At 37.0% G+C, this 23,812-nt stretch overlaps 1 protein-coding gene across 3 annotated transcripts in view; it reads right to left on the bottom strand.

The window, feature by feature from the left end:
- The window catches only part of PPP4R4 (protein phosphatase 4 regulatory subunit 4), a 126,491-nt gene that overhangs the window by 40,344 nt on the left and 62,335 nt on the right, over positions 1-23,812 (bottom strand). For 2 of the 3 annotated variants that reach the window (XM_067027826.1, XM_059056141.2), the window contains exons 4-9: positions 13,558-13,705; positions 12,976-13,049; positions 10,834-10,940; positions 9,910-10,017; positions 4,237-4,358; positions 1,305-1,427 (exon numbers count right to left, since the gene is read on the bottom strand). In XM_067027826.1, the coding sequence (XP_066883927.1) occupies positions 1,305-1,427; positions 4,237-4,358; positions 9,910-10,017; positions 10,834-10,940; positions 12,976-13,049; positions 13,558-13,705 (682 nt within the window). Of the gene's footprint in view, positions 1-1,304; positions 1,428-4,236; positions 4,359-9,909; positions 10,018-10,833; positions 10,941-12,975; positions 13,050-13,557; positions 13,706-15,750; positions 15,847-16,610; positions 16,882-23,812 lie in introns of those variants that run through there. The other variant, XM_067027827.1, reaches the window with a different exon arrangement.

The raw sequence follows: 23,812 nt of genomic DNA on the forward strand, positions 1-23,812 counted from the left end.
TTACACCTGCATTAATTTCTGCAGCATGTACCATTGTATATACCACTAATGAGTCACTACAATAATAATATGGCAGCCATTATTGCTATTTACTTACGGTAAATATTCTAAAGTTGCCTACAGAAAAGACATGCACATATGTCTGCAGAGAAGGAGCTTAAAAATGGAATCTGAGAGAATTCCCTGGCGGTCCAGTGGTTAAGACTTGGCACTTTCACTGCCGTGGGCCCAGGTTCAATCCCTGGTCGGGAAACTAAGAACCCAAAAGCGGTAAGGCGCAGCCAGAAAAAAAAAAAGGAATCTGAAAGATGGCGAAGTAAACTCAAAATAATTTTGATCAATGGAATGGACTGGTTCCACATTCATATACCGTCTTAGGAAGCTAGTAACTCAACATATATTGCAATACTTTTTTTCAACAGTCTATTAAAAGTCCACAATCTGCACAAAAATATGTTTTTCTATGCTAGATTGTTATAATTTAATTAACGCTTACATTATTTTAGTAAGCTAAGAACTGAGTAATATGTTCAGAATGCCAAGAGTTACAGGTATTATTCTGCATTCTAAGCTGAACTGCTCATGTGATATATTAATTATTCTACAAAAAGTTAATAAGAGTATACTTACTATGCAAAATAGTTAACATACCTGAGCTTCTATTATCATTTACCAATACATAAAGATAAAATATTCAGAAATTTAAAAGGCTATGCCTACTTCACTCTGCCATTGTTTTTTTTTCTTAATAAGTTTATTTTATTTAGTTATTTATTTTTGGCTGCATTGGGTCTTCATTGCTGTGCATGGGCTTTCTCTAGCTGCAGCGAGTGGGGGCTACTCTTCACTGTGGTGCACAGGCTTCTCATTACAGTGTCTTCTCTTGTTGCACAGCAGGGACTCTAGGTGTGCGGGCTTCAGTAGCTGTGGCACGTGGGCTCAGCAGTTGTGGCTTGCGGGCTCTAGAGCACAGATTCAGTAGTTGTGGCGCATGGGCTTAGTTGCTCCGTGGCATGTGGTATCTTCCCGGACCACGGCTCGAACCCATGTCGCCTGCATTAGTAGGCAGATTCTTAACCACTACGTCACCAGGGAATCCCCTGCCATTGTTCTTTCATATAGGTTCTACTATGAAAAAGTCATTTCTAACTGTTCTAAATTATGTTATCAAAATTCTAAGATCTCTTAAGATTTTACACACTTAAAGGGTAGGCTTTACAACTGAAGAGCTAAAGTTTAGTGGCTAAGGTAAAAGAAAAGGGAAAAATTATCTATAATCTTGACATTCTTAGGACATATCATACCATATAGTCCATGGCATAGTTTTCCTAAATGGAAAGATAAGGAAATAAGAATTGATTCATCTGCCTTGAAAGATTTTTCACAAAACGATTTCACTAAGGGAAGTATAGTTTGACTTCTGTCATCTGAAAAACAAGAATAAAACATAGTTTAGATCCAATTGTCCACACTGCACATGTGGAAATTAATGCATATACACAAATTCCAGAAAGAAAAATTACTATGTTAGTCTCAGAGTAACAGAAAATATCTGAAAACAGTGATGATGGAGGGGCGACATAAAGAATAGGTAAGAGATAAGTGGGAAACATCAAAAACGTTTATGCCAGGCTAAGGGGTTTGGACTTGACACCGCAGGCCATAGGGAATAAACTATAGAGTGACTACAAATTAAAAAGCTAAGATGATTGAGGTTTTGAGTCTGAATAACTACAAGAATGCTAATACTGCTAGTATAAATAGATGAGTAGCAGGAATTCTCTTCTGCATACATCTCACACCATGCTGCATTTTGTCATTTCATTTTTGATTGAAAGTAAGTTAGCTTATATTACATTCTGTATAATGAATTTCTTCGCTTTTACTTCCTATACAACTCTTTTTTAAAAAGTGAATTCATTCTTTGAGTATGCCTGCTTAGGTCATAAGTTTCTGATATTAAAAATATTTAAGTTTTGATTCCAAATGCTCCCTGAATTTGCCACAGTTCTCTCAAACTTTCAGAAATAAACCACTACTTTATTAAGGGTCTGACAATACTAAGTAAAATCCTGTAACAGGTTTATTGGTATTATTATTATTGCTGTTATTATTATCATCACATTTCAGTACCATATCTATTGTTTTTACTATATAACATTCATTCGACATTTATTGAATTTCTCAGACAACAAGCATTAACAGAAGTAGAAAGATGAATAAAAAGTTCTCTGGGGCTTCCCTGGTGGCGCAGTGGTTGAGAGTCCGCCTGCCGATGCAGGGGATACGGGTTCGTGCCCCGGTACGGGAGGATCCCACATGCCGCGGAGCGGCTGGGCCCGTGAGCCATGGCCGCTGAGCCTGCGCGTCCGGAGCCTGTGCCCCGCAACGGGAGAGGCCACAACAGTGAGAGGCCCGCGTAATGAGAAACTCAGACCAGTAAAGAAGTCAAACACAAAAAATATCATAAGACAATGTGATCACTATTTTAATAGTTAGTATAAGGCAGGAGTCTGCAAACTATTTTTGCAAATATTCTAGGCTTTGCAGTTTATCTGTCCCAAGTATTCAACTCTGTCACTTTGGCACAAAACAGCTACAGACAATACATAAACAAATGGGGGTGGCTGTGTTCCAATAAGCTCTATTTACAAAAACTGGTGGCAGCAGGATTTGGCCTATAGGCCATAGTTTGCCAACCCCCGGTATAAAGGGATTTAGAAGATGTCAGAGAAGACACTGTTTTGAACTGGGCACTGAAAAGAAGCAGCTGGCTAGGAGAAAAATAGAGGGAAGGGTGAAAAAAGTGAACATGAAAAGGCTAGAGGTTGAAAGAATTTGGTATGCCAAGATAACAGCAAATGGGGCTGGAGCACCAGATCCCAGAGGAGTGGGAAAGAACGGGAGGAAATAAAGCCATGAATACAGGTTAGGACAGATCTGTGATAACCGAGTGTGGGGCAGGAAAAGCCCCAGATCAGAGGTGATGCCCAGGTTTCTAGTTTGGATGCCTAAGGGTGCCCCATTATTAGGACAAAGAGATTCATTTGTTCACTTATCAGATACTGCTGATTCTACTCCTCTGGTTCATCCAATGGCCTAAATTATTACTCTGTAACATCCACACATCATAATTGTCCACATTGCAATAATCTTTAAGAGGGTCTCCTAGTTCAGTTAAAATATTGTTAATCCAAAGTAATCCTACAGGGGCTTCCCTGATGGCGCAGTGGTGAAGAATCCTCCTGTCAATGCAGGGGACACGGGTTCGAGCCCTGGTCCGGGAAGATCCCACATGCTGCGGAGCAACTAAGCCCATGTGCCACGCTACTGAGCCTGTGCTCCAGAGCCCGTGAGCCACAACTGCTGAGCCCGTGCACCACAACTACTGAGCCCATGCTCTAGAGCCTGTGAGCCACAACTACTGAGCCCGTACTCCACAACAAGAGAAGCCACCACAATGAGAAGCCCGCGCACCGCAACAAAGAGTAGCCCCCCTGCTCTCCACAACTAGAGAATGCCCACACTCAGCAATGAAGACCCAATGCAGCCAAAAGTAAAATAAATAAAATAAATAAATTTAAAAACAAGAACAAAGGAATCCTACAATTACACAACAGTGTTTTGCACCTGAGTACTTGACATTTGCCCTTCCAAATTTCACCCTAACAAAATAGTTAATTTGCACTGAACTATGTCTAACATTGGTTAAGAATCTAGTCACACACTCAGTAGAGCAACTAATTTAATTGTCTTTGTGATTTGATTTGCACAACACTAAGAAACACCTCCTTACCCATTCCCACCCAAATATCCCATCCCAGATTTCTCCTCCTGTGGCCATGACATTTCCAGCATTAAAATATTAAGTAGAGGAAGCTAATTTAGATATTGCTTTAGTCAAGATCTGTCTTAGGGTCAATTAGTTGAGCAAGTTAAAAACTAGTCACCAACCCAAATTCTTAGCCCTATATACTAGTCAGTTAAATGTTGATGAAAGGAAAGAGAAGGGTAGGAAATATTCAACAACACCAGCTGCCAGGAGGGGAAAAGTGGCAGCAGAGAAGGCACCAAAAGAGAAAGGACCACAACAGAGAGAGAAGGGAAGTCTAACATTTATCATGAAAGTTAACATAAGAAACTCCATCCTGCAGCTGCCTTTACTCCTTACTAGTGATACAAAACATGGAAAAACAATGCTTTCAGAAGCAAAGATGTGTCCACATGAAGATTTACCTGTATCAAATATGTCGAGCAGATTAACCAAAGTTTCAAAAGCTGCAAGCCGCACACTGCTGCCTTCATCCCTAGAAAGTTCTATTAATTCAGGAAGCACCACACTTTTTGTAAGTTCTGTCCTGCACAATAAGCAATAGAAGAAAATAAATCAAACCAATACATTTTTATCAAGAACGTACTAAGAACAAGTCACTGAGCTAAGCGTTACAGAAAATAGGAAAAATCATAAAGATATGGCTCTTGCTGTCTGGAAGCTTGCAGTCTGGCTGGGAAAGCATGATAGTATGAATACAAGAAACATCGATAGCAATTGCATATTTACTTATGCAACTTATGGTAGTTGTTCAATATACTCATTAAGTGAATGTATTGTTCTGACAACTAACATGGTTAAACAATAAGATTGAATAAATGTTTGTTAGCCACTTGTACTCCTACTTTATGAAGTATATGCTCATTTTCTTTGCCCATTTACCATATTATAAAAGTTGAGGGGAAATAAGGCATTATGGGGGACTTAGACATAGGATACAAATATTTTCCCTTTTTCCTTAGTTCTTCTTAGCAAACTGGATTATAGGTAATTTTTTTCAGGAAATGGGTGCAGATTGCATATTGCCTAAACTAATATATTTATAAGAATATCTATCTCTTGCCTCACATGTAAATTCTGCCCCAGCCAGACATATATGGAATAGAAGTCTAAGGATCTAAGGATCTAAAGATCCTAATATCTGTACAAGTCCAGTTTTATCAGTCTAGATGCTAGTAACTACAACCTAACCCTTTCATGATGTCAAAAGGGGGTAAAATACAGGGTCAGGAATAACAAGATGAACGAAATAAGCAAGCTTGCCCAGAGAGCCATCCAGGAATCCTGGGGTCTGGCTGTGTGATACAAATCTACCCCAGTGCTGGCTATGATTTGGAGTCATCTGATGGTAGCCGTCTGCTTCAGCTTAAATACTGATGATGATTCTGAGTTCTATGGTCAGCCAGGACCGCAAAATCAATTTGAGGAACCCTCTCCTTTGTGCCTTCTCCACTGACCTGTTCTAAGGAGACTGGGTCTGGAGAAACACTGGGGACCTACTCATCTCCAGCTCTCTTTTCACAAGACAATGCCTCTAGTGTTCTGGCTTGGCCCTCCCCTACCTGCTCCCCCTTCATCAACAGACTTCCAGTCTGACAAAAGACAAAAATAAGGGCAGAGGACAAGAACCAACCATCAATCCCATTATATCTGAATTTTACAATCTGCGTCTGACAAAGGCAATAATGGGTCTGCTTTTTGTCACTATATATTAGTTTGTATTTGACATACTGTATATATCCTTTTGTGTCTGATTTATTTCTCTTAACACACTGATTTTGAGATTCATCCATGATATAATATCACATGTATCAGTACTTCATTCCTTTTTATTGCTGAATAGTATTCCATTGTACGGACATGCCACATTTTATTTTTCCATTCACCTGTGGATAGACATTTGGATTGTTCCGGTTTTAGGTAAAACAAATAAAGCTGCTATAAACTTGTGTATATAAAACAATTCTTGTTGTTGATATATATTTTCACTTCTCTTGGGTAAATAATTTATAGTAGAATAGCTGGGTCATATGGAAGATATACGTTTAACTGTTAAGTAAATGCCAATCAGTTTTCCAAAGTGGGTTCCACCATTTTACACTTCCACCAGCAGTGTATTAGAGTTCCAGCTGTTCCAAATCCTCATTAATATTTGATTCTGACAGGCTTTTTACACTACACATTCTAGTTAGTGTGTAGTAGTAGCTCACTGTGGTTTTAATTTACATTCCATTTATGACTAATGATGTTGAATACAGTTTCATGTGCTTTTTGGTCATGTGTTATATCTTCCTTTATGACATACCTGTTCAAACACACTAATCATTTATTAACTGGATTGTTTGTAAGAGTTCTGTATCATCGAGTCGTAAGAGTTCTTTATATATTCTGGATATAAGCTTGATATATGTATTGTGAGTATCAGTAGTTTTCCATTCTGGACTTGACTTGTTTTAAAGAGTAAACAGATTATTTTTTATAAAGTATAATTATCACATTTTTCTTTCATAGTTCATGACTTTTATCTAAACAATCCTTGCCTACCCCAAAGCCGCAGATATTTTCTCCTATATTTTCTTCAAGAAGTTTATAGGTTTTTTTAAATTAATTAATTTATTTATTTTTGGCTGTGTTGGGTCTTTGTTGCTGCGCTCGGGCTTTCTCTAGTTGCAGCGAGCGGGGGATACTCTTCGTTGCAATGTGCAGGCTTCTCATTGTGGTGGCTTCTCTTTGTTGCGGAGCATGGGCTCTAGGCATGCGGGCTTCAGTAGTTTTGGCACGCAGGCTCAGCAGTTGTGGCTCGAGGGCTCTAGGGTGCAGGCTCAGTAGTTGTGGCGCACGGGATTAGTTGCTCCGCAGCATGTGGTATCTTCCCAGACCAGGGCTCGAACCCGTGTCCCCTGCATTGACAGGCGGATTCTTAACCACTGCACCACCAGGGAAGTCCCAAGTTTATGGTTTTAGCTTTTATATTTAGGTTTATTATAGATTTCAAGTTAGTCATTGTGTATGGTAAGAGGCGAGAATCGATGTTCAATTTTTTTCTCTTATGAATATCCAGTTATCCCAGTATCATGTTTTGAAAAGACTTTCCTTTCCTCATTAAATTGCTTTGACACTCTATTGAAAAATCAATCCACCATAATCTGTTTCTGGATTCTCTCTTCTCTTTCACTGATACATGTCTATTCTTTTACCAACATTACATTCTTTTGATTACTGTAGTTTTATTATATCTTGAAAACAGGTCTTTGCCATTTTTTTTTAGACTGCTTTGGCTCTTCTAGATCACTTGCATTTTCATATAAATTTTAGAATCAGCTTCTACAAAACAGCACAATTTTGGTCAGGACTGCATTGAATTGCTAGATCAACTTGGGGAGAATTGACATTTTAACAATATTAACAATATTGAGTCTTCCAATTCATGGATATGGTATATATCTGTTCTTAAAAATTTCTCTCAACATTGTTTTACGGTTTTTCAGTGTAGAGTGTAGAGTTTTCAGTGTAGGTCTTGTACCTTTTTTGTTAAATTAAATAAGTGGAATTTTAAAATTTCATTTAAAAATTTCATTCAAATTTTTAAATTTAAATTTTCATTTTCTAACTATCTTTGCTAGTATACAAAAACACAATTGATTTTTGTATGTTAACCTTGTATCCTAAAACATCCTTAAATCCATTTACTATTCTAATAGCTGTTTTGTAAATTACTGAAGATTTTCCATGTAAACAGCGATGTCATCTACAAATAGAAAACATTTTACTTCTTTCTTTCAGATCTTTAGACCTTTTAGGTTTTTGTCTTCTTGCCTTATTTCAATGGCTAGAACCTCCAGTACAGATTGAATAAAAGTGATGAAAACTATCCTTGCCAGCTGTTACCATAGGGGGACAGCATTCAATATCTACCATTAAGTATGATGTTAGCTATAGGTTTTTCTTTCATACATGCCCTTTATCAAATTAAGGAAGTTTCCTTCATGAATGGATGCTGAATTTTGTCACATATTGTAATGGGAGGATTTTCAGGTTCTTATTTAGTATATCACCATAATTAGAAGTCTGATCAACTTTTTCAAAAGTATGTTCTTTCTTTCCGATCTTAGTGCTGTATGTTCTTCCCCTCTAACACTGAAGGATCATTTTGTAGATCCCAAGTCTTTTTCTTTTCTCTTTAGTCATCCCTGTACAAGGAGAAATCTATTCAGCACACTTCTTTTCTTGTAATGATTATGTATGACCTCTTCATAATACTATTCACTATTAATCTGATAGTCTAAGAATTGTCCTCTTTGATCCTAAACTGGTGCATAATCCATAGTGGCTTTCTAGTGTTTTACAACTTTTATTTCATATGGATATGCTAGCTTGAGAAGAATCTCTTCATTTTGCTTCCTGATCATCTTACTAATAAATAATAGTGCTCACTTCTGGTTAAAATAAAATGGTCAGTAAATCTTCCCTTGCAAGCCACAGGAAACACAAAATTACAAACCCAATTCTGTTCTGTTCTTGAGCCTCTTCCCAGCACATCTCAATCCCAAATGCCTTAGGAACATTAACTCCCAGTGCAGTAGTATCAAACCAGTACAAGTCTCTGAAGTTTTCTCTTCCTAATTCCTTTCACCTATCTCAGGGCCTCATCTAGCCTTGACTATAAGAAAATTTCTCTTGGTAACTTTCAGATCTTAACAATATTCCTAATTTTCAATGCTGAAAGAAAAAAGCCTGTGTACCTCTCTTTAGTTTTATGTAGTTATCAAAGGGAGAATAAAGAATATGAATCAGGTCTTAGTAATTTTCAGCCAGCATAACACAAAAGTCCTATAATTATGTCTTTAATAATATGTAAGAACTCAAAATTAAATAAATATTATGTAACCAAGCATTCTAACTTAACAAGTGCATTCTAACTTAACAAACTAGGTAGATTCTTTCTAGTTTTACTTTTATAAATTAATCCTTAAGCAATAATCATATATTAATTTTCAGAAGACCCATCCACTGTGTCAAAATTTCAGTGACAAAAAAAAAAACAGAATACAAAAGGACAACAGCATATTCTCCTAATAGGTTCTGATCTTGGTTAAGGGGCACAGATCGGGGCAAGACTGAATTAATTATGGTCCACAATGATCCAGAGTCAGCCTAGCCTTAGAAGACCTAACAGAAGGAAAGAAGTTGGTTCTGAGATCAAGGTTAGGGAACTGATTACTCTGTTGAAGTGTTAAGCTTCCACACAACATTTAAATCCTACTCAGCAAGGGTGGATGCAGGACAGAGGACACTACTCTACCCTCAATCTGTATGACATTCTAAAGTCTTTCTAAAGCCTTCAATACTGGCTCAGATTTTTTTTTAATTAGCAATTTTAATGGCAACAACCTGATTGTCCTTGCTTGTGAAACAAATAACAAGGAGAAATCACTGCAATTTCTAGTAAAAATGAGAGGTTCCAAAGTTTTTTGTACCAATTTAGGATACTTGAAAAAAAAAAAAAAAACTGTTTCCCAAGATGGTTTTTAGATAAAATTCCCTTTAAAATCATACTTATACCTTGACATGAGATTAGTTTTTACACGTGAAGAGAAGAGACTGCCCTATCCCTCTCCTTCCTGAGCTTCACACACTCAGAAGACAAGGAGACCTACAAAGCAGACACTGGAAGCGCAGAGCCGCACAGGAGACAAAGACTTCCACTGAGTAATTTCATCTGAAATGACCCAGTAATACAGCTGCCAGCTAAAAGATATGGTACAGCTATAGTCTGAGCATGGTATATTATATTCAAAGCATGGACAGTTTTCCCTTCCTGGATCTAGGGGTTTGGAGTGATAAGTAAGTAACTAAGGTAAAAAGGAAAGAAATTAACATTAACCCACCATACTAAACACCTTCACTTTTATCTCTTTTAATATAAACACATCAGAAGGTACTTATTATGATCATTTTTAAAGATCATATAAAGTTTAGCCCTTTAAAAGCATGCTTTCATGGAATACAGAACAGGATACACATGTCTGACAATCCAGAAATAAAACTGTGACAAAAGGAATTGAAAGTATACTTACCCAATGCCCTGAGCTATATTTTCTAATTGCCGACACATACAAGATCGAACTTCGTACTCTACATCTTGACAGAGTGATTTTACCAAGGGAAGAATTTCTCTTTTAATGCTTAGAGAGAGAGGAAAGAAACATGCAAATGGGTGAGTATTTTAGAATAATATTTTCAAAAAATTATCCTCAAAATCTTAGCTTAATAATAAACATACCTTAATACAGAACTTTATCATTTACAATGTATATTTACACATGTTATTACATTTGGATGTTAACAGCTACTTCTAAATTATGTATATGACTTAGTCTTTTTAAAATAATGGTTAATTTGTAATTGGCAACTAAAACATCTTAGCTACGATAAAAGGCTATAGGCAAGTGGACTGATTCTAGCAACCATCAACCAAAATATTTGTCAATTTTATAACTTACTCTTGTGTCATAATTACACAACATTTCATTCTTTCCACTTGGTATTTATCATCTGGGCAGAGTGTAGCATATAAATTATAAACATTCTCTATAAAACCTCAAACTAAGATAAATTATTCAAGATAATGAATTCATAGCAATGATGGAAAAAAGCTGATAGAAAAAAGCAGAAATCTATCTCTATGTCAATGTTTAACAATTTTTGAAGTCTGTAAGATAATTTTATTTTATCCTCAAAACTACACAAGGTATGTGACAGAGATGACTAAGATGGGAAATAGAAAAAAAGTTACCCTTATTGATTTTGAAAGGTCATATCAAGAAGAAATGCATCTGAATAAGTAGACTTCTGAGAATTCTATATTCTGTAAATTTAAATCAGCTAAACTGTAAACAGTATGGAATAACACAAATCTAATATAATTATTAATAATATAGTCATTATACATTTTACATCAATTTAATAAAGTAGACAAAAAAATATATACAAATACTCACACAAGGGCATCAAATTTGTTGGTCAATTTTCCTAAAATTTTACAACTAACTAAACGAGACTGGACTGTTTGGGAAAGTTGTGCCTTGGAAACAAGTGGATTCAAAATCTAAAGAGAAAAGATTTAGAGAACAAATTCACAAAATTTTATATATTCTTGACACTAATGTCAGCTATTTTCTTCAAAGAATATTTAATGTTCTAAATGTTTTTACAGAACCTCAATTACATTTTGAGATGCATGTTTGTTCATCACCTGGATCTCATTTTGTTTGCCTTCTTGGATTATTAAGGTAAAGATGATGATAAATTATGTAATCAAAAACAATTAGGCACCCAAAAAATTGAATTAAAGCTTATGGTGAATTCGCTAATGATCTGTTTGCACATATAGTTGTGAAATATACATTTTTCAAAAGAAAAAAAGCAAGTTAATTATTAGATACCCTGAAATTTGTTTTTGTTCCATATAGATTAATTTTTACATTTGTCCTGAAGCAAACAAAACATTACTTCAGAAAGATTCTATTAAGGTAATTCTGTCATTTCAGTACAACAGCCCAACTCTGATACGGTATTGTGTATGTCCTGGGCACTCGAACTCAACAGCATTTCAGACTACAAAGAATTATGAAGATCAGACCCTGATTCTGGTCCGAGCTGTTTAATTTGTCTAAGTAATCTTGCTATTTCTCATCCCAAGATTTCTCATCTACTTAAAATGGAGATCAGAATACTAGGTGGTACTACGATCCCCCCAAGTTCTAACTATAACTTTAATCAAAGGATCAACTTTTTTCCTCTCAGCAGAGTAGCCAGAATTACTGAATGTATAATGATAAATATAATTTGAAAGTCAAAGATCTGAAATAAAAGGCATATTTTAAAATCTTTAAAATCACATGTTAAATAATATGCGACATTCTAGAGTAAAAACTGCATGCTACCATGCACCACTAATCAAAAAGTATAAATATGTCAACATTACTTTCAATATTTAAATATGTGTAATCATCTAGATGTTTGGCATGAAGTATACAAACATCCTTATAACTGGGTAGATCTTCCCATATTCAAGCAAGTGTTTTGGCACTGAGCTAGGGCCATAATCTCTACAAGGGCAACGACACAATGAAATCTACAGAGGACATTTTATTGACTGATAACTCTTTTTCAACAGGACATATTTGAAGGGAAATTCATATAGAAATAAGGTTCAAAGAATGAAAAATCATTTCTTTAAAGAATAAATTTCCTAATTTTCCTGTTCTCTCATCTGCATTTGCTAAAACTTTTAGAGGAGGGTCTGTTGAACAATACTGAACATTAAAAAGCAAACAACAAATTGGTAACATTATTTGCAACAAATATAACAAAGGATTGGCAACCCTGACAGATAAATAGCACATAAAAACAGTGATCAAAGGATATGATCAGACAATTCCAAGAGAACAGAGGTGAAATATAATAATATGAGAAAATATTCAACAGCATAATAATCAAAAAATGTCCAATTAAAATGTAATTCCATTTCTGGCCCATCAAATTTAACTGGAATGCTATTGCTGATGAAGCCCAGGGAAACAGGCATTTTCTCATATTACTAGTCAAGAGCCTTAAGAATATTAATGCCCTCTAACCTAGTAATTCCACTTTTTTGGAAGTTACAGTTAAGGAAATTATCTGAAAAACAGGAAAAACTCTACAGAGATGTTCATTATTGCCTTATTTTGATAATAAAACACTGAAAACAGGCTTACATGTTTAATAAGTAAGTAAAATATTTGCAGCTACTACCAAATGAGTAATATGAGAAAATAATAAGGAAAATAAAGCTAAGTGAAAAACAATCATATATAAATTCAATGTGATCACTAACACGGCAAATAGCACCATATACAGGGGAAAAAATCTGAAATGAAAATACATCAGAATGTTAGAAGTAGCTAAGTACAGAACCATGATTTTTCTTCCTTCTATATTCTATACTACCCAAATTTTCTGTAATGAATATGTGCTGCTTTCAGAGTAGGAAATAACTTTATTCTTTTTTGAAATACTGTTTCTATCAAAAACGAAAACAACAAAAACCTTAGAGTGACTTAAGTACTAGAATTTACACACACACAAAAAAAAAGTATTACCTCATGCCTTAGGGTTTCTTTGGGCAATACTTCTATCACAGACAGAAGAGTTTCCAGCCATGCGTTGCTGACACCTGATTGACAAAGATAAAGCATGCCAACTTAACTATCTCACAAATTCAGTTTCAACTTAGCCACTAATATTTACAATAGTATTTAATAGTAAAATGGCAATAATTATTTTTATTACTACTATAAGAAGTTTCTCTATTTTTCTGTCTTAGCCAATATCTGGAAAACATTAATATCTTTAAAAATAATACTGAGGGGCTATCTTTAACCCAAAGTGTGCATTTTCTTGTACTACAATACTATAAACATAAATGTTGTAAAAGAAACAAATCTAAGAAAAAAGTATAAATCATCAGATGAACTAATGGGTTTTCAGGCTTCGAGGGCACTGAATTTTGTGGTTTTTGTACAAAAATAGTCATCGCTATTTTTAGTCACACCACTGATCAACTCTTAGGCAGCATAGTCTCATTCAGTTATGGTCATCAGCCTAACATAATTCAAATAACATCACAGCCACATACAAGAAACAATAAGTACATATACGATTAAGCACGTCAGGCCCCTGACCTGCGTCCCTGTGCTCCAGATGCAGCAGAATGACTGGGAGCAAGGAGTGGGCATATGTATGAATCGACACGGATTCTTCCTGTAGAATGGTCAAAAATGATACCGCAGCCGTTAACTGCATTTCCACTCCTGCAACATGAAGGGCCTCCTGTATAATCAGAAAGAGTGTGCTATTATATAGATGAGAGATCAGAAATTATAATTTTTTAAAAAGCCGAGGTCACAGAAACCAAACATAGTCATATTGCACAAAATAACTATGTATGACCTTTAAGGACATGTACTTCCTTTTATTACTTTAAGAAAACTATATTAATCTGCTCTTGATTGTTTAACTTATTAGACCACATAACGTTTATATCTATTGGGTTGGCCAAAAAGTTCGTTCGGGGTTTTCTGTAACAGCATATATATATTCTCTATATATAATTTTGGGGGGCCACGCCACGTGGCATGTGGGATCTTAGTTACCCGACCAGGAATGGAACCGGCGCCACCTGCGTGGAAGTGCAGAGTTTAACAACTGAACCGCCAGGGAAGTCCCTGGACCACATAAAGTTTAAATGTCTCAGGAATTTATGAAATAACACTCCATTGCTTTATTGCATAAAAATTATAAAAAGTACATAAACATTTAGATAATAGAATAGTCATTTTTAATAGATCTCAATTTCTGTTTTTCTCTTTGTATTGTACAGTTTTCCATTCCCACCTACAACAATAATGTCAAAGCTCAATCACATGTGTTTTTATTACTTGTATTTCTGCTTCAAAAAATAAATATTATGCATTCCACTATAAAAAAGGAATACACTTCAGATTGTGCAAATGTATTTTCCCCTTTAAACAAGTGACAAGAACACAAATTACTACGAAGTAAACTATTTTTAAAAAGGAATTTTTTAAAATATAAGAATGTTTTTAAAAATTAATTATATTTATAGCCACCTCTACTCACCTTTTAAAGTCAAAGCCTACATTAGAATAGTTTAACACATCAAAGAGTCAAACCCCCCCCCCATCTTTCATATAAACCTCACCAAAGATATCACTTATACTTCTCTAGAAGACTGTGTGGGTGTGCCTAATGCAAAGGCAGCTAAAAGTCTTACTTTGTTTAATCAATTGTGGCAACTACTGGAATTTCCCTTGTATGCCTATTTTATAACTAATAGAGTAAAGTTGGTAGAACAAGGTGGAACTTGCAACCATACAACAAAGTTTCATATCTGCGATCTTAGGAAAATTAGTCTTTCTGCATTATTTCCTAATATATAAAATGTAAATTATGGCTTCATCTTCTTAGAGATTTGATTGAAATCATTTAAATAGCACTTTTATGACTTACCAACTTGTGCAAACTGAGCATGTACATAATGACCACTGTACATCCAACTGTGTCCTCTCCACTACCCTTGGATATCTGGTAGGAATCTCATCACCTGAACTGACCTCTCCCCAAAACTGGCTCTTCCTCCCACCTTCTTCTAAACGATCAATGACAACTCTGCCCTTCCAGCTTTCAACCCAGAAACTTCGGGGTCATCCTTAACTCCTCTCATCCCTTACCATAATCAAATGACCAGTCAATCCTGATCCAAAATCTGACCACCTATCACCTCCACCGCTACCACTCCGATCCAAGCCACCAACATCTCCTGCCTGAATTACTCCAATAACCTGCTAACTAGTCCCTGATTCTATCACTGCCCCTCTACTACTTATTCTCTACAGCAGCCAGAGAGATTCTTTTTAAAAAGTCAGATCATGTCACTTTTCTGCTCAAAACTCTCCAGTGGCTTTCCAACCCACTCAAGGAAATGTCTAAACCTTTTCAATGACTTACAAAGATCTGTTCCCAATTCCCTCTTTTCCCAGATTTCCACATGGTTGGTTCCCTGATATTTTTCAAGCCTCTATTCTAATGTCACCTTTTCAATGAGCCCTTCTCTGATGACCCTATTTTAAACAGAAAGCCACCCCCTTGCACCAGCCCTCGCCATGACCCGACGGGTTTATCATCTCCATTGTCCAACATACAAGTCCATCTGTTTATTGTCTACCTCCCACGTCTAGAACATAAGCTTCATGACTGCAGTTTTTTGTCTGTTTTTTTCACTACCATTTCCCCAGCTCCTACAGTACATGGCAGGCGTTCAGTAAGTAATTGCTGGATGACTGAATATCTCTTACCCTTTCACCTAAACTTTCTGCTCTTGACGCTCTCTCCCTTCACACACTTTTTCCACATCTCCTAAAAGGTGGCTTCAAGAGATTTTGAAGTGAGTCCTAAAGATTAGGGATTGGTAGAATTAGACACAAGGCAAAGCAAAAATGGATCACATAGAAATGCATTCTCAATTCTCTTTCTGGCACGTCAATGAGGAGATATTCCCGTCATCTTCCACCCCAGTGTCTCTGCAACCGTGATTTAGACCCTGTACCCAGAGTCCTTGATTCAGCGCGGTGAGACGACTGCCAGCCATGATAACATGTATCATTCTACAGCAGAAGGAACAGACCAAGAGCTGTCAAGTATTTTGCTGAAGGCCAGCAAGCTTGTAATTGGCAACTCTAAGACTTAACCCTTTGTCTGCCTGATGCCAAAGCCAGGCAACAAATTCTTCTTCACAGACTCTGCACTTCCATTCACCATTTATTAAGGCGTGGCTTCCATCAACCCTAAGATCTGGCAGTGGCTTTACTGTGGCAGATGTTTATGTGGCGGGGTTAATTCCCAGAAAACTGATCACATATTAGGGTGGCTGATTTGGGTGCTGTGTTTTGTTTTAAACTTTTGTATCATACATACAAATGTCATTTTACAAGTTTTTTCAATCAACAGTCAATTATGTATCTTAAGAGTTCCTAGCTGAAAAGAAAAAGAGAAGGAATGATAAGGCATAAAGCAGAGCAGCAACTGGTCTCTGAAATCAACCCTCCCACATCCCCCAGTTTTACTGTTTCCAAAACAAACATTTGTTCCACACTAACAATTCTGGATTTGGAAAACGCTTTTAGAAGATTTGATGTGGCCAAGATACATCACTTACAGGTTTCAGAAGGCATAGCTTTTCTTTAGAAACAGAGAGTGCTTTGCAAAGAAATATTTAAATAAATTGTGAGGGCCACAATGTGCATTCCAGTTCACATGAGTCTGTTGTTTTAAGTTCCAAGAGACGTAATTCTGCCCCTCTTAAAGTCATTAAAGTCCTGGGTTTTGTACGTATGCAAACTTTATGCAAAGGAAGAACATGAGAAGCTCTCCAACTTCATATCTTCTTACTGTATTACTTAGTCTTGACTGCCGCAGCAACATTTGCCCCAACTATTTTGCACTTAATTTTCGAAAAATCCTCAAGTCTTATCAGGATTTGGGTTTTTCTCTTGTTGTGCTGACTTCAACATCTGGGACTGTCCACTGTTAAGAAACCAGCACAGACTAAGAGATTTCATCACTGCTAAAATTCAACTGATTTCTAAACATAGTTTTCTGAAACATCATACGATAAGAATTGGATACTTACCAGTTAGTGTTCTCCTCCACAGAGTCACACCCTCTGGACAAACATAGTGAGATCCATACTCTCTGGGTAAATAACTGTGCATCCTCATGGACCTTGGAAGACACTGAAAAGTAAATTCCTCTATTGCTTAAGTGCATGCCTTAATGCCAGTTACCATTCCTCTTATGTACTGTCGTATGGCTGGCATTCCAACTTGAATTCCTCAAAAATGAAATAAGACATTTCGTAAATGAGTTAATGATACACTTCCGAATTTAAAAACCATTCCCACTCAAGGAAGGAAAATGTACTAGATGCTTCTGTGTTTAAATTCATTCTTAAGTTAGCATGAATGGTGCAAGAAAGCATTTTGTAAAACAATGTAATGTCCTTGCAGAGACGGAAACCGCTGTCGCCAATAAACCCGCATTATAATGCATCAAGAAGATCTTTCTTTTTACAATACACAACAGAGAGAAGCATAAATAAATCACTGGCTTACTCTGAAAGAGCAAAGATTTTGGGTTCATGCATTTGGAAACTAAACTTATTAAATATAACTGGGAAACATATCTACCATAAATAGTGCTGGTTAAAGGTAAAGGAATCCTAAAATTACAAAGCATCTTTGTATATTTTTAGAGATAACATCACTGGTTATTTTGAAATTAAATAATATGGATTTATATATTAAAATACTAAAAACCTAGGACATATAAAATATCTGGGGTTTTGAGGGTCATGAGTATGGGAATTTTTAGTACCTAACACTAATACTGAACAACTCTTTTCACTATAAAATTACACTATTTATAAAAGACTTTACAACTGAGTTAAATATGAATAATTGGAACATGCAACTCTAAAGTACCTTTAACAATTAACTACGGTATCTCGTTCTCTTCCCTATCATTGACTGCCACGTTCCACACTTAAGTAAAGGGTGGAGAGAACTAGTTGAGAGCACTGAAGATCAAAATCGGAGAGGGAAAATAAAGTAGAGGCAGTAAACAGGGACAAAAAGGGTGTGTTTTACCCTTCTTTTAATCTGTGTTTCAGTGATTAGCAAGGTTCATGAGGAGGTACACATAAAATATCCCAAAGATCTCTTTCCAAAAAGGAAATACCAACACCAATAGTAAGTATCATGTGACTACTGCAAACATGCAATGAAGTATCCAGCCATGCAAAGTCACATGGACACCAGAAGAAATCGATATATTTCAATACCGTGGTTTTGAAACTGAACTTTGAGCTGGACGACCCAGCCAAGTCATTTTTACACATAATAAATTAGAATCAAGGGTAATTTAGGCTTGAAATATAAATAAAGTCATTTAAAACATTGCAAAGAAAGGATGTGCTTATCAAAGAAATAACTACTTAATGGTCACAAGAGTTATAAATAACCCTTTCAAATGATCCACTGTAGTCATATTTAATTAAACATTTTTTGAAAAAAATTAGAAACTGTTTTCGGGGGCGGGAGAGGCAGCACTGGAAAGTATGGCAAATTTCTATAAGCAAGTAATGCTTTCCTTTTCACTCTAGTCAGTCATAGTACTTTTCCCTTCTATCCTAATCTCCCTCTAATGTAGCCCAATGAAAATCTAATTCTGATAATATAATTTTAATTTCATTCTCAACTATTTATTAAGTACCAACATCATACTAAGTATTCTGGGAAACTGGAGAAAAGTCAAAGACGTGGTTCCCTACCTTTGAGGGACTGCTATTGATTATATACATTCAAATATTGAGCAAATAACCATTTAGTTACATTCAAGGCACTGTGCTAGGAGCTGGAGACTTAGCAATGAGCAGGGCTAGCAATGTACCTGTTCATCCTGTAATTAAAAGTGTGGTAAAATCTAAGGATAAGAAGTACAAGGTACCATAGAGCATCTGCTGGGTGAACTAATCTCTGAGGAAAGGGGATCACTGAGAAGTGACAACTGACCTTGTGAAGAGAAAGAGACAACTAGACAAAAGCTAGGAATAAGGAAGGCAGGAAAGCAAGAGGAGTAGGAAGGCAAGCATTGCTGGCACTGAGAAGTGAGGAGGAGGATGGTAGATTCCAGGAACTGAGAGAAGGTCAGTGTGACTGGAGCACAGAGTGAATGGGGTGAGGCAGAGGCTAGTGAAACAGACGGAGCCCAAATCACATTAGGCCTTAGATGCATTAAGCAACAAAATATTCAAATTGTAGTTTTAAATCCTTTGAAATACCATGCTGATTATAAAGTTGAAAAGGATCAGAAAGGAGGGAGGACGGAAAGGGAGGGAGGTAGTGGGTGAGGATCACTTGAACCCTCATAATAGCTTGGATTAGGGTGGAGGTAGTATTGCTAGAGAGAGGTGGGTGGATTCAATATTTAAAACATAAAATAAACAGGACTGTATAAACAAGTAGTAAAAGACAGGTGGTATCAAGGATGACTCCCCACATCCTTGCTCGAAAGTCAAGTGGATAAGAAGGTTACCCACTAGGATAGGGGACTCTGGAGGGAGCCCAGATGTCAAGAGGAAATAGCAGGAGCTCAGTTCTGGACTCGCTAACTTTGAGGTGACGTTGAGGCATCCGAGGAGAGAGTACAAACAGGGAATTGTATATACAATTCAGATACTCTGAAAAGATCTGCTATAAATAAGAATTATTATAGAATAGATAAAATTTATATAGATGATATTTAAAGCCAAGGGTGTGTGGATAAGATTGCCTACAGAGCAAATATACACTAAAAGTGGAGATCTGCTACTGCAAAACAATTTCATCCCAATTAAAAAAAAAAAAGGTGTTGAAGAACTCAAAGTTTAAAAAAGAGATCCATCACAAATGTTTTGGCGTAATATTTAATTGTAGGTTCTGGACTATTCCTAACACATCATTAGAAAACAATCAGTTGATCTGTGTAGGGGTAGAGGTGATGACAGGGTATATGCAGCTATATAAAAAGAAATTATTGGGGATTAATATTGTTTGATTAAATTAAGAAGAGAAAAAAAACAGGAAAGCATTACTGCCTTACAGAAATTTGCTATACTTTCCTTCCTCTTTCAGTAACAGCAGAGTAGGTAATTCTAATCAGCTCTTATGATGAGGATAATTTTAAAAGCTGGAAAAAATATAAAAATCATCTGCACAGATGACATGACACTATACATAGAGAATCCTAAGGATGCTACCAGAAAACTACTAGAGCTAATCAATGAATTTGGTAAAGTAGCAGGATACAAAATTAATGCACAGAAATCTCTGGCATTCTTATACACTAATGATGAAAAATCTGACAGTGAAATTAAGAAAACACTCCCATTTACCATTGCAACAAAAAGAATAAAATATCTAGGAATAAACCTACCTAAGGAGACAAAAGACCTGTATGCAGAAAATTATAAGACACTGATGAAAGAAATTAAAGATGACACAAACAGATGGAGAGATATACCATGTTCTTGGATTGGAAGAATCAACATTGTGAAAATGACTCTACTACCCACAGCAATCTACAGATTCAACGCAATCCCTATCAAACTACCACTGGCATTTTTTACAGAACTAGAACCAAAAATTTCACAATTTGTATGGAAACACAAAAGACCCCAAATACCCAAAGCAATCTTGAGAACGAAAAATGGAGCTGGAGGGATCAGGCTCCCTGACTTCAGACTATACTACAAAGCCAAAGGAAGCAAGACAGTATGGTACTGGCACAAGAACAGAAATATAGATCAATGAAACAGGATAGAAAGCCCAGAGATAAACCCACACACATATGGTCACCTTATCTTTGATAAAGGAGGCAAGAATATACAGTGGAGAAAAGACAGCCTCTTCAGTAAGTGGTGCTGGGAAAACTGGACTGGTACATGTAAAAGTATGAAATTAGAACACTCCATAACACCATACACAAAAATAAACTCAAAATGGGTTAAAGACCTAAATGTAAGGCCAGACACTATCAAACTCTTAGAGGAAAACATAGGCAGAACACTCTATGACATAAATCACAGCAAGATCCCTTTTGACCCACCTCCTAGAGAAATGGAAATAAAAACAAAAATAAACAAATGGGACCTAATGAAACTTAAAAGATTTTCAACAGCAAAGAATACCATAAACAAGACCAAAAGACAACCCTCAGAATGGGAGAAAATAGTTGCAAATGAAGCAACTGACAAAGGATTAATCTCCAAAATTTATAAGCAACTCATGCAGCTCAATAACAAAAAAACAAACAACCCAATCCAAAAATGGGCAGAAGACCTAAATAGACATTTCTCCAAAGAAGATATACAGATTGCCAAAAAACACATGAAAGAATACTCAACATCATTAATCATTAGAGAAATGCAAATCAAAACTACAATGAGATATCATCTCACACCGGTCAGAATGGCCATCATCAAAAAAATCTAGAAACAATAAATGCTGGAGAGGGTGTGGAGAAAAGGGAACACTCTTGCACTGCTGGTGGGAATGTAAATTGAGACAGCCACTATGGAAAACAGTATGGAGGTTCCTTAAAAATCTATAAACAGAACTACCATACGACCCAGCAATCCCACTAGTGGGCATATACCCTAAGAAAACCATAATTCAAAAAGAGTCATGTACCAAAATGTTCATTGCAGCTCTATTTACAATGGCCAGGATATGGAAGCAACTTAAGTGTCCATCAACAGATGAATGGATAAAGAAGATGTGGCACAAATATACAATGGAATATTACTCAGCCATAAAAAGAAATGAAACTGAGTTATTTGTAGTGAGGTGGATGGACCTGGACTCTGTCATACAGAGTGAAGTAAGTCAGAGGAGAAAAACAAATACCGTATGCTAACACATATATATGGAATCTAAAAAAAAAAAAAGTCATGAAGAGACTAGAGGTAGGATGGGAATAAAACACAGACCTACTAGAGCATGGACTTGAGGATATGGGGAGGGGGAAGGGTAAGCTGTGACAAAGTGAGAGAGTGGCATGGACATATATACACTACCAAATGTAGGGTGGATAGCTAGTGGGAAGCAGCTGCATGGCACAGGGAGATCAGCTAGGTGGTTTGTGACCACCTGGAGGGGTGGGATAGGGAGGGTGGGAGGGAGGGAGATGAAAGAGGGAAGAGATATGGGAACATATGTATAACTGATTCACTTTGTTGTAAAGCAGAAACTAACACACTATTGTAAAGCAATTATACTCCAATAAAGTTGTTTAAAAAAAATCATCTGCACAAAGGCATATGGAAACTAACAAGGTAGTGAAAAAATTTCACATCCAAGATCTAATAGACAATGGAAATCCAGAAAGGTAAGTGTGTAATTTGGGGACTGGTTTTTCCCTGGAAGCAGTTGCTGATTCTAGAAAAGCCTCCTGAGAGGCTGAAAACTTAAGCAGCCTTTTCGACAGCCTTACAGAGGCACTGGTAAGCCCCCCGGGATAGGACAAGGGTAATCCTAAAGTAGCCCAGAGATTGGTTCAAGATAGCGGAGTAAAATGACGTGCACTCACTCCCTCTTGCGAGAGCACCAGAATGACAACTAACTGCTGAACAATCATCGACAGGAAGACACTGGAACTCACAAAAAAAGATACCCCACATCCAAAGACAAAGGAGAAGCCACAGTGAGATGCTAGGGGCACAATCACAATAAAACCAAATCCCATAACTGCTGGGTGGGTGACTCACAAACTGGAGAACAATTATACCACAGAAGTCTGTCCGCTGGAGTGAAGGTGCTGAGCCCCACGTCAGGCTTCCCAACCTGGGGGTCCGGCAATGGGAGGAAGAATTCCTAGAGAATCAGATTTTGAAGGCTAGTGGGATTTGACTGCAGTACTTCAATAGGACTGGGGGAAACACAGACTCTACTCTTGGAGGACACACATGAAGTAGTGTGCACATCAGGACCCAGGAGAAGAAGCAGTGACCCCACAGGAGACTGAACCAGACCTACCTGCTAGTGTTGGAGGGTCTCCTGCAGAGGCAGGGGGTGGCTCTGGCTCACCGTGAGGACAAGGACACTGGCAGCAGAAGTTCTGGGAAGTACTGCTTGCCGTGAGCCCTCCCAGAGTCTGCCATTAGCCCCACCAAAGAGACCAGGTAGGCTCCAGAGTTGGGTTGCCTCAGGCCAAACAACCAACAGGGAGGGGGCCCAGCCCCACCCATCAGCAGACAAGCAGATTAAAGGCTTACTGAGCTCTGCCCACCAGAGCAACAACCAGCTCTACCCACCACCAGTCGTTTTCATCAGGAAACTTGCACAAGCCTCTTAGATAGCCTCATCCACCAGAGGGCAGACAGCAGAAGCAAGAACTAGAATCCTGCAGCTTGTGGAACAAAAACCACATTCACAGAAAGATGGACAAGATGAAAAGGCAGAGGGCTATGTACCAGATGAAGGAACAAGACAAAAGCCCAGAAAAACAACTAAATGAAGTGGAGTTAGGCAACCTTTCAGAAAAAGAATTCAGAATAAGGATAGTGAAGATGATCCACGACCTTGGAAAAAGAATGGAGGCAAAGATGGAGAAGATGCAAGAAACGTTTAACACAGATCGAGAAGAATTAAAGGACAAACACTTCAAAGAATTAAAGAACAAACAGAGATGGACAATACATTAACTGAAATGAAAAATACACTAGAAGGAATCAATAGCAGAGTAACTGAGGCAGAAGAATGGATAAGTGACTTGGAAGACAGAATGGTGGAATTCACTGCCGCAGAACAGAATAAAGAAAAA

The sequence above is a fragment of the Kogia breviceps genome, chromosome 3 (assembly GCF_026419965.1).
Source record: "Kogia breviceps isolate mKogBre1 chromosome 3, mKogBre1 haplotype 1, whole genome shotgun sequence".
Taxonomy (NCBI): Eukaryota; Metazoa; Chordata; class Mammalia; order Artiodactyla; family Physeteridae; genus Kogia; species Kogia breviceps.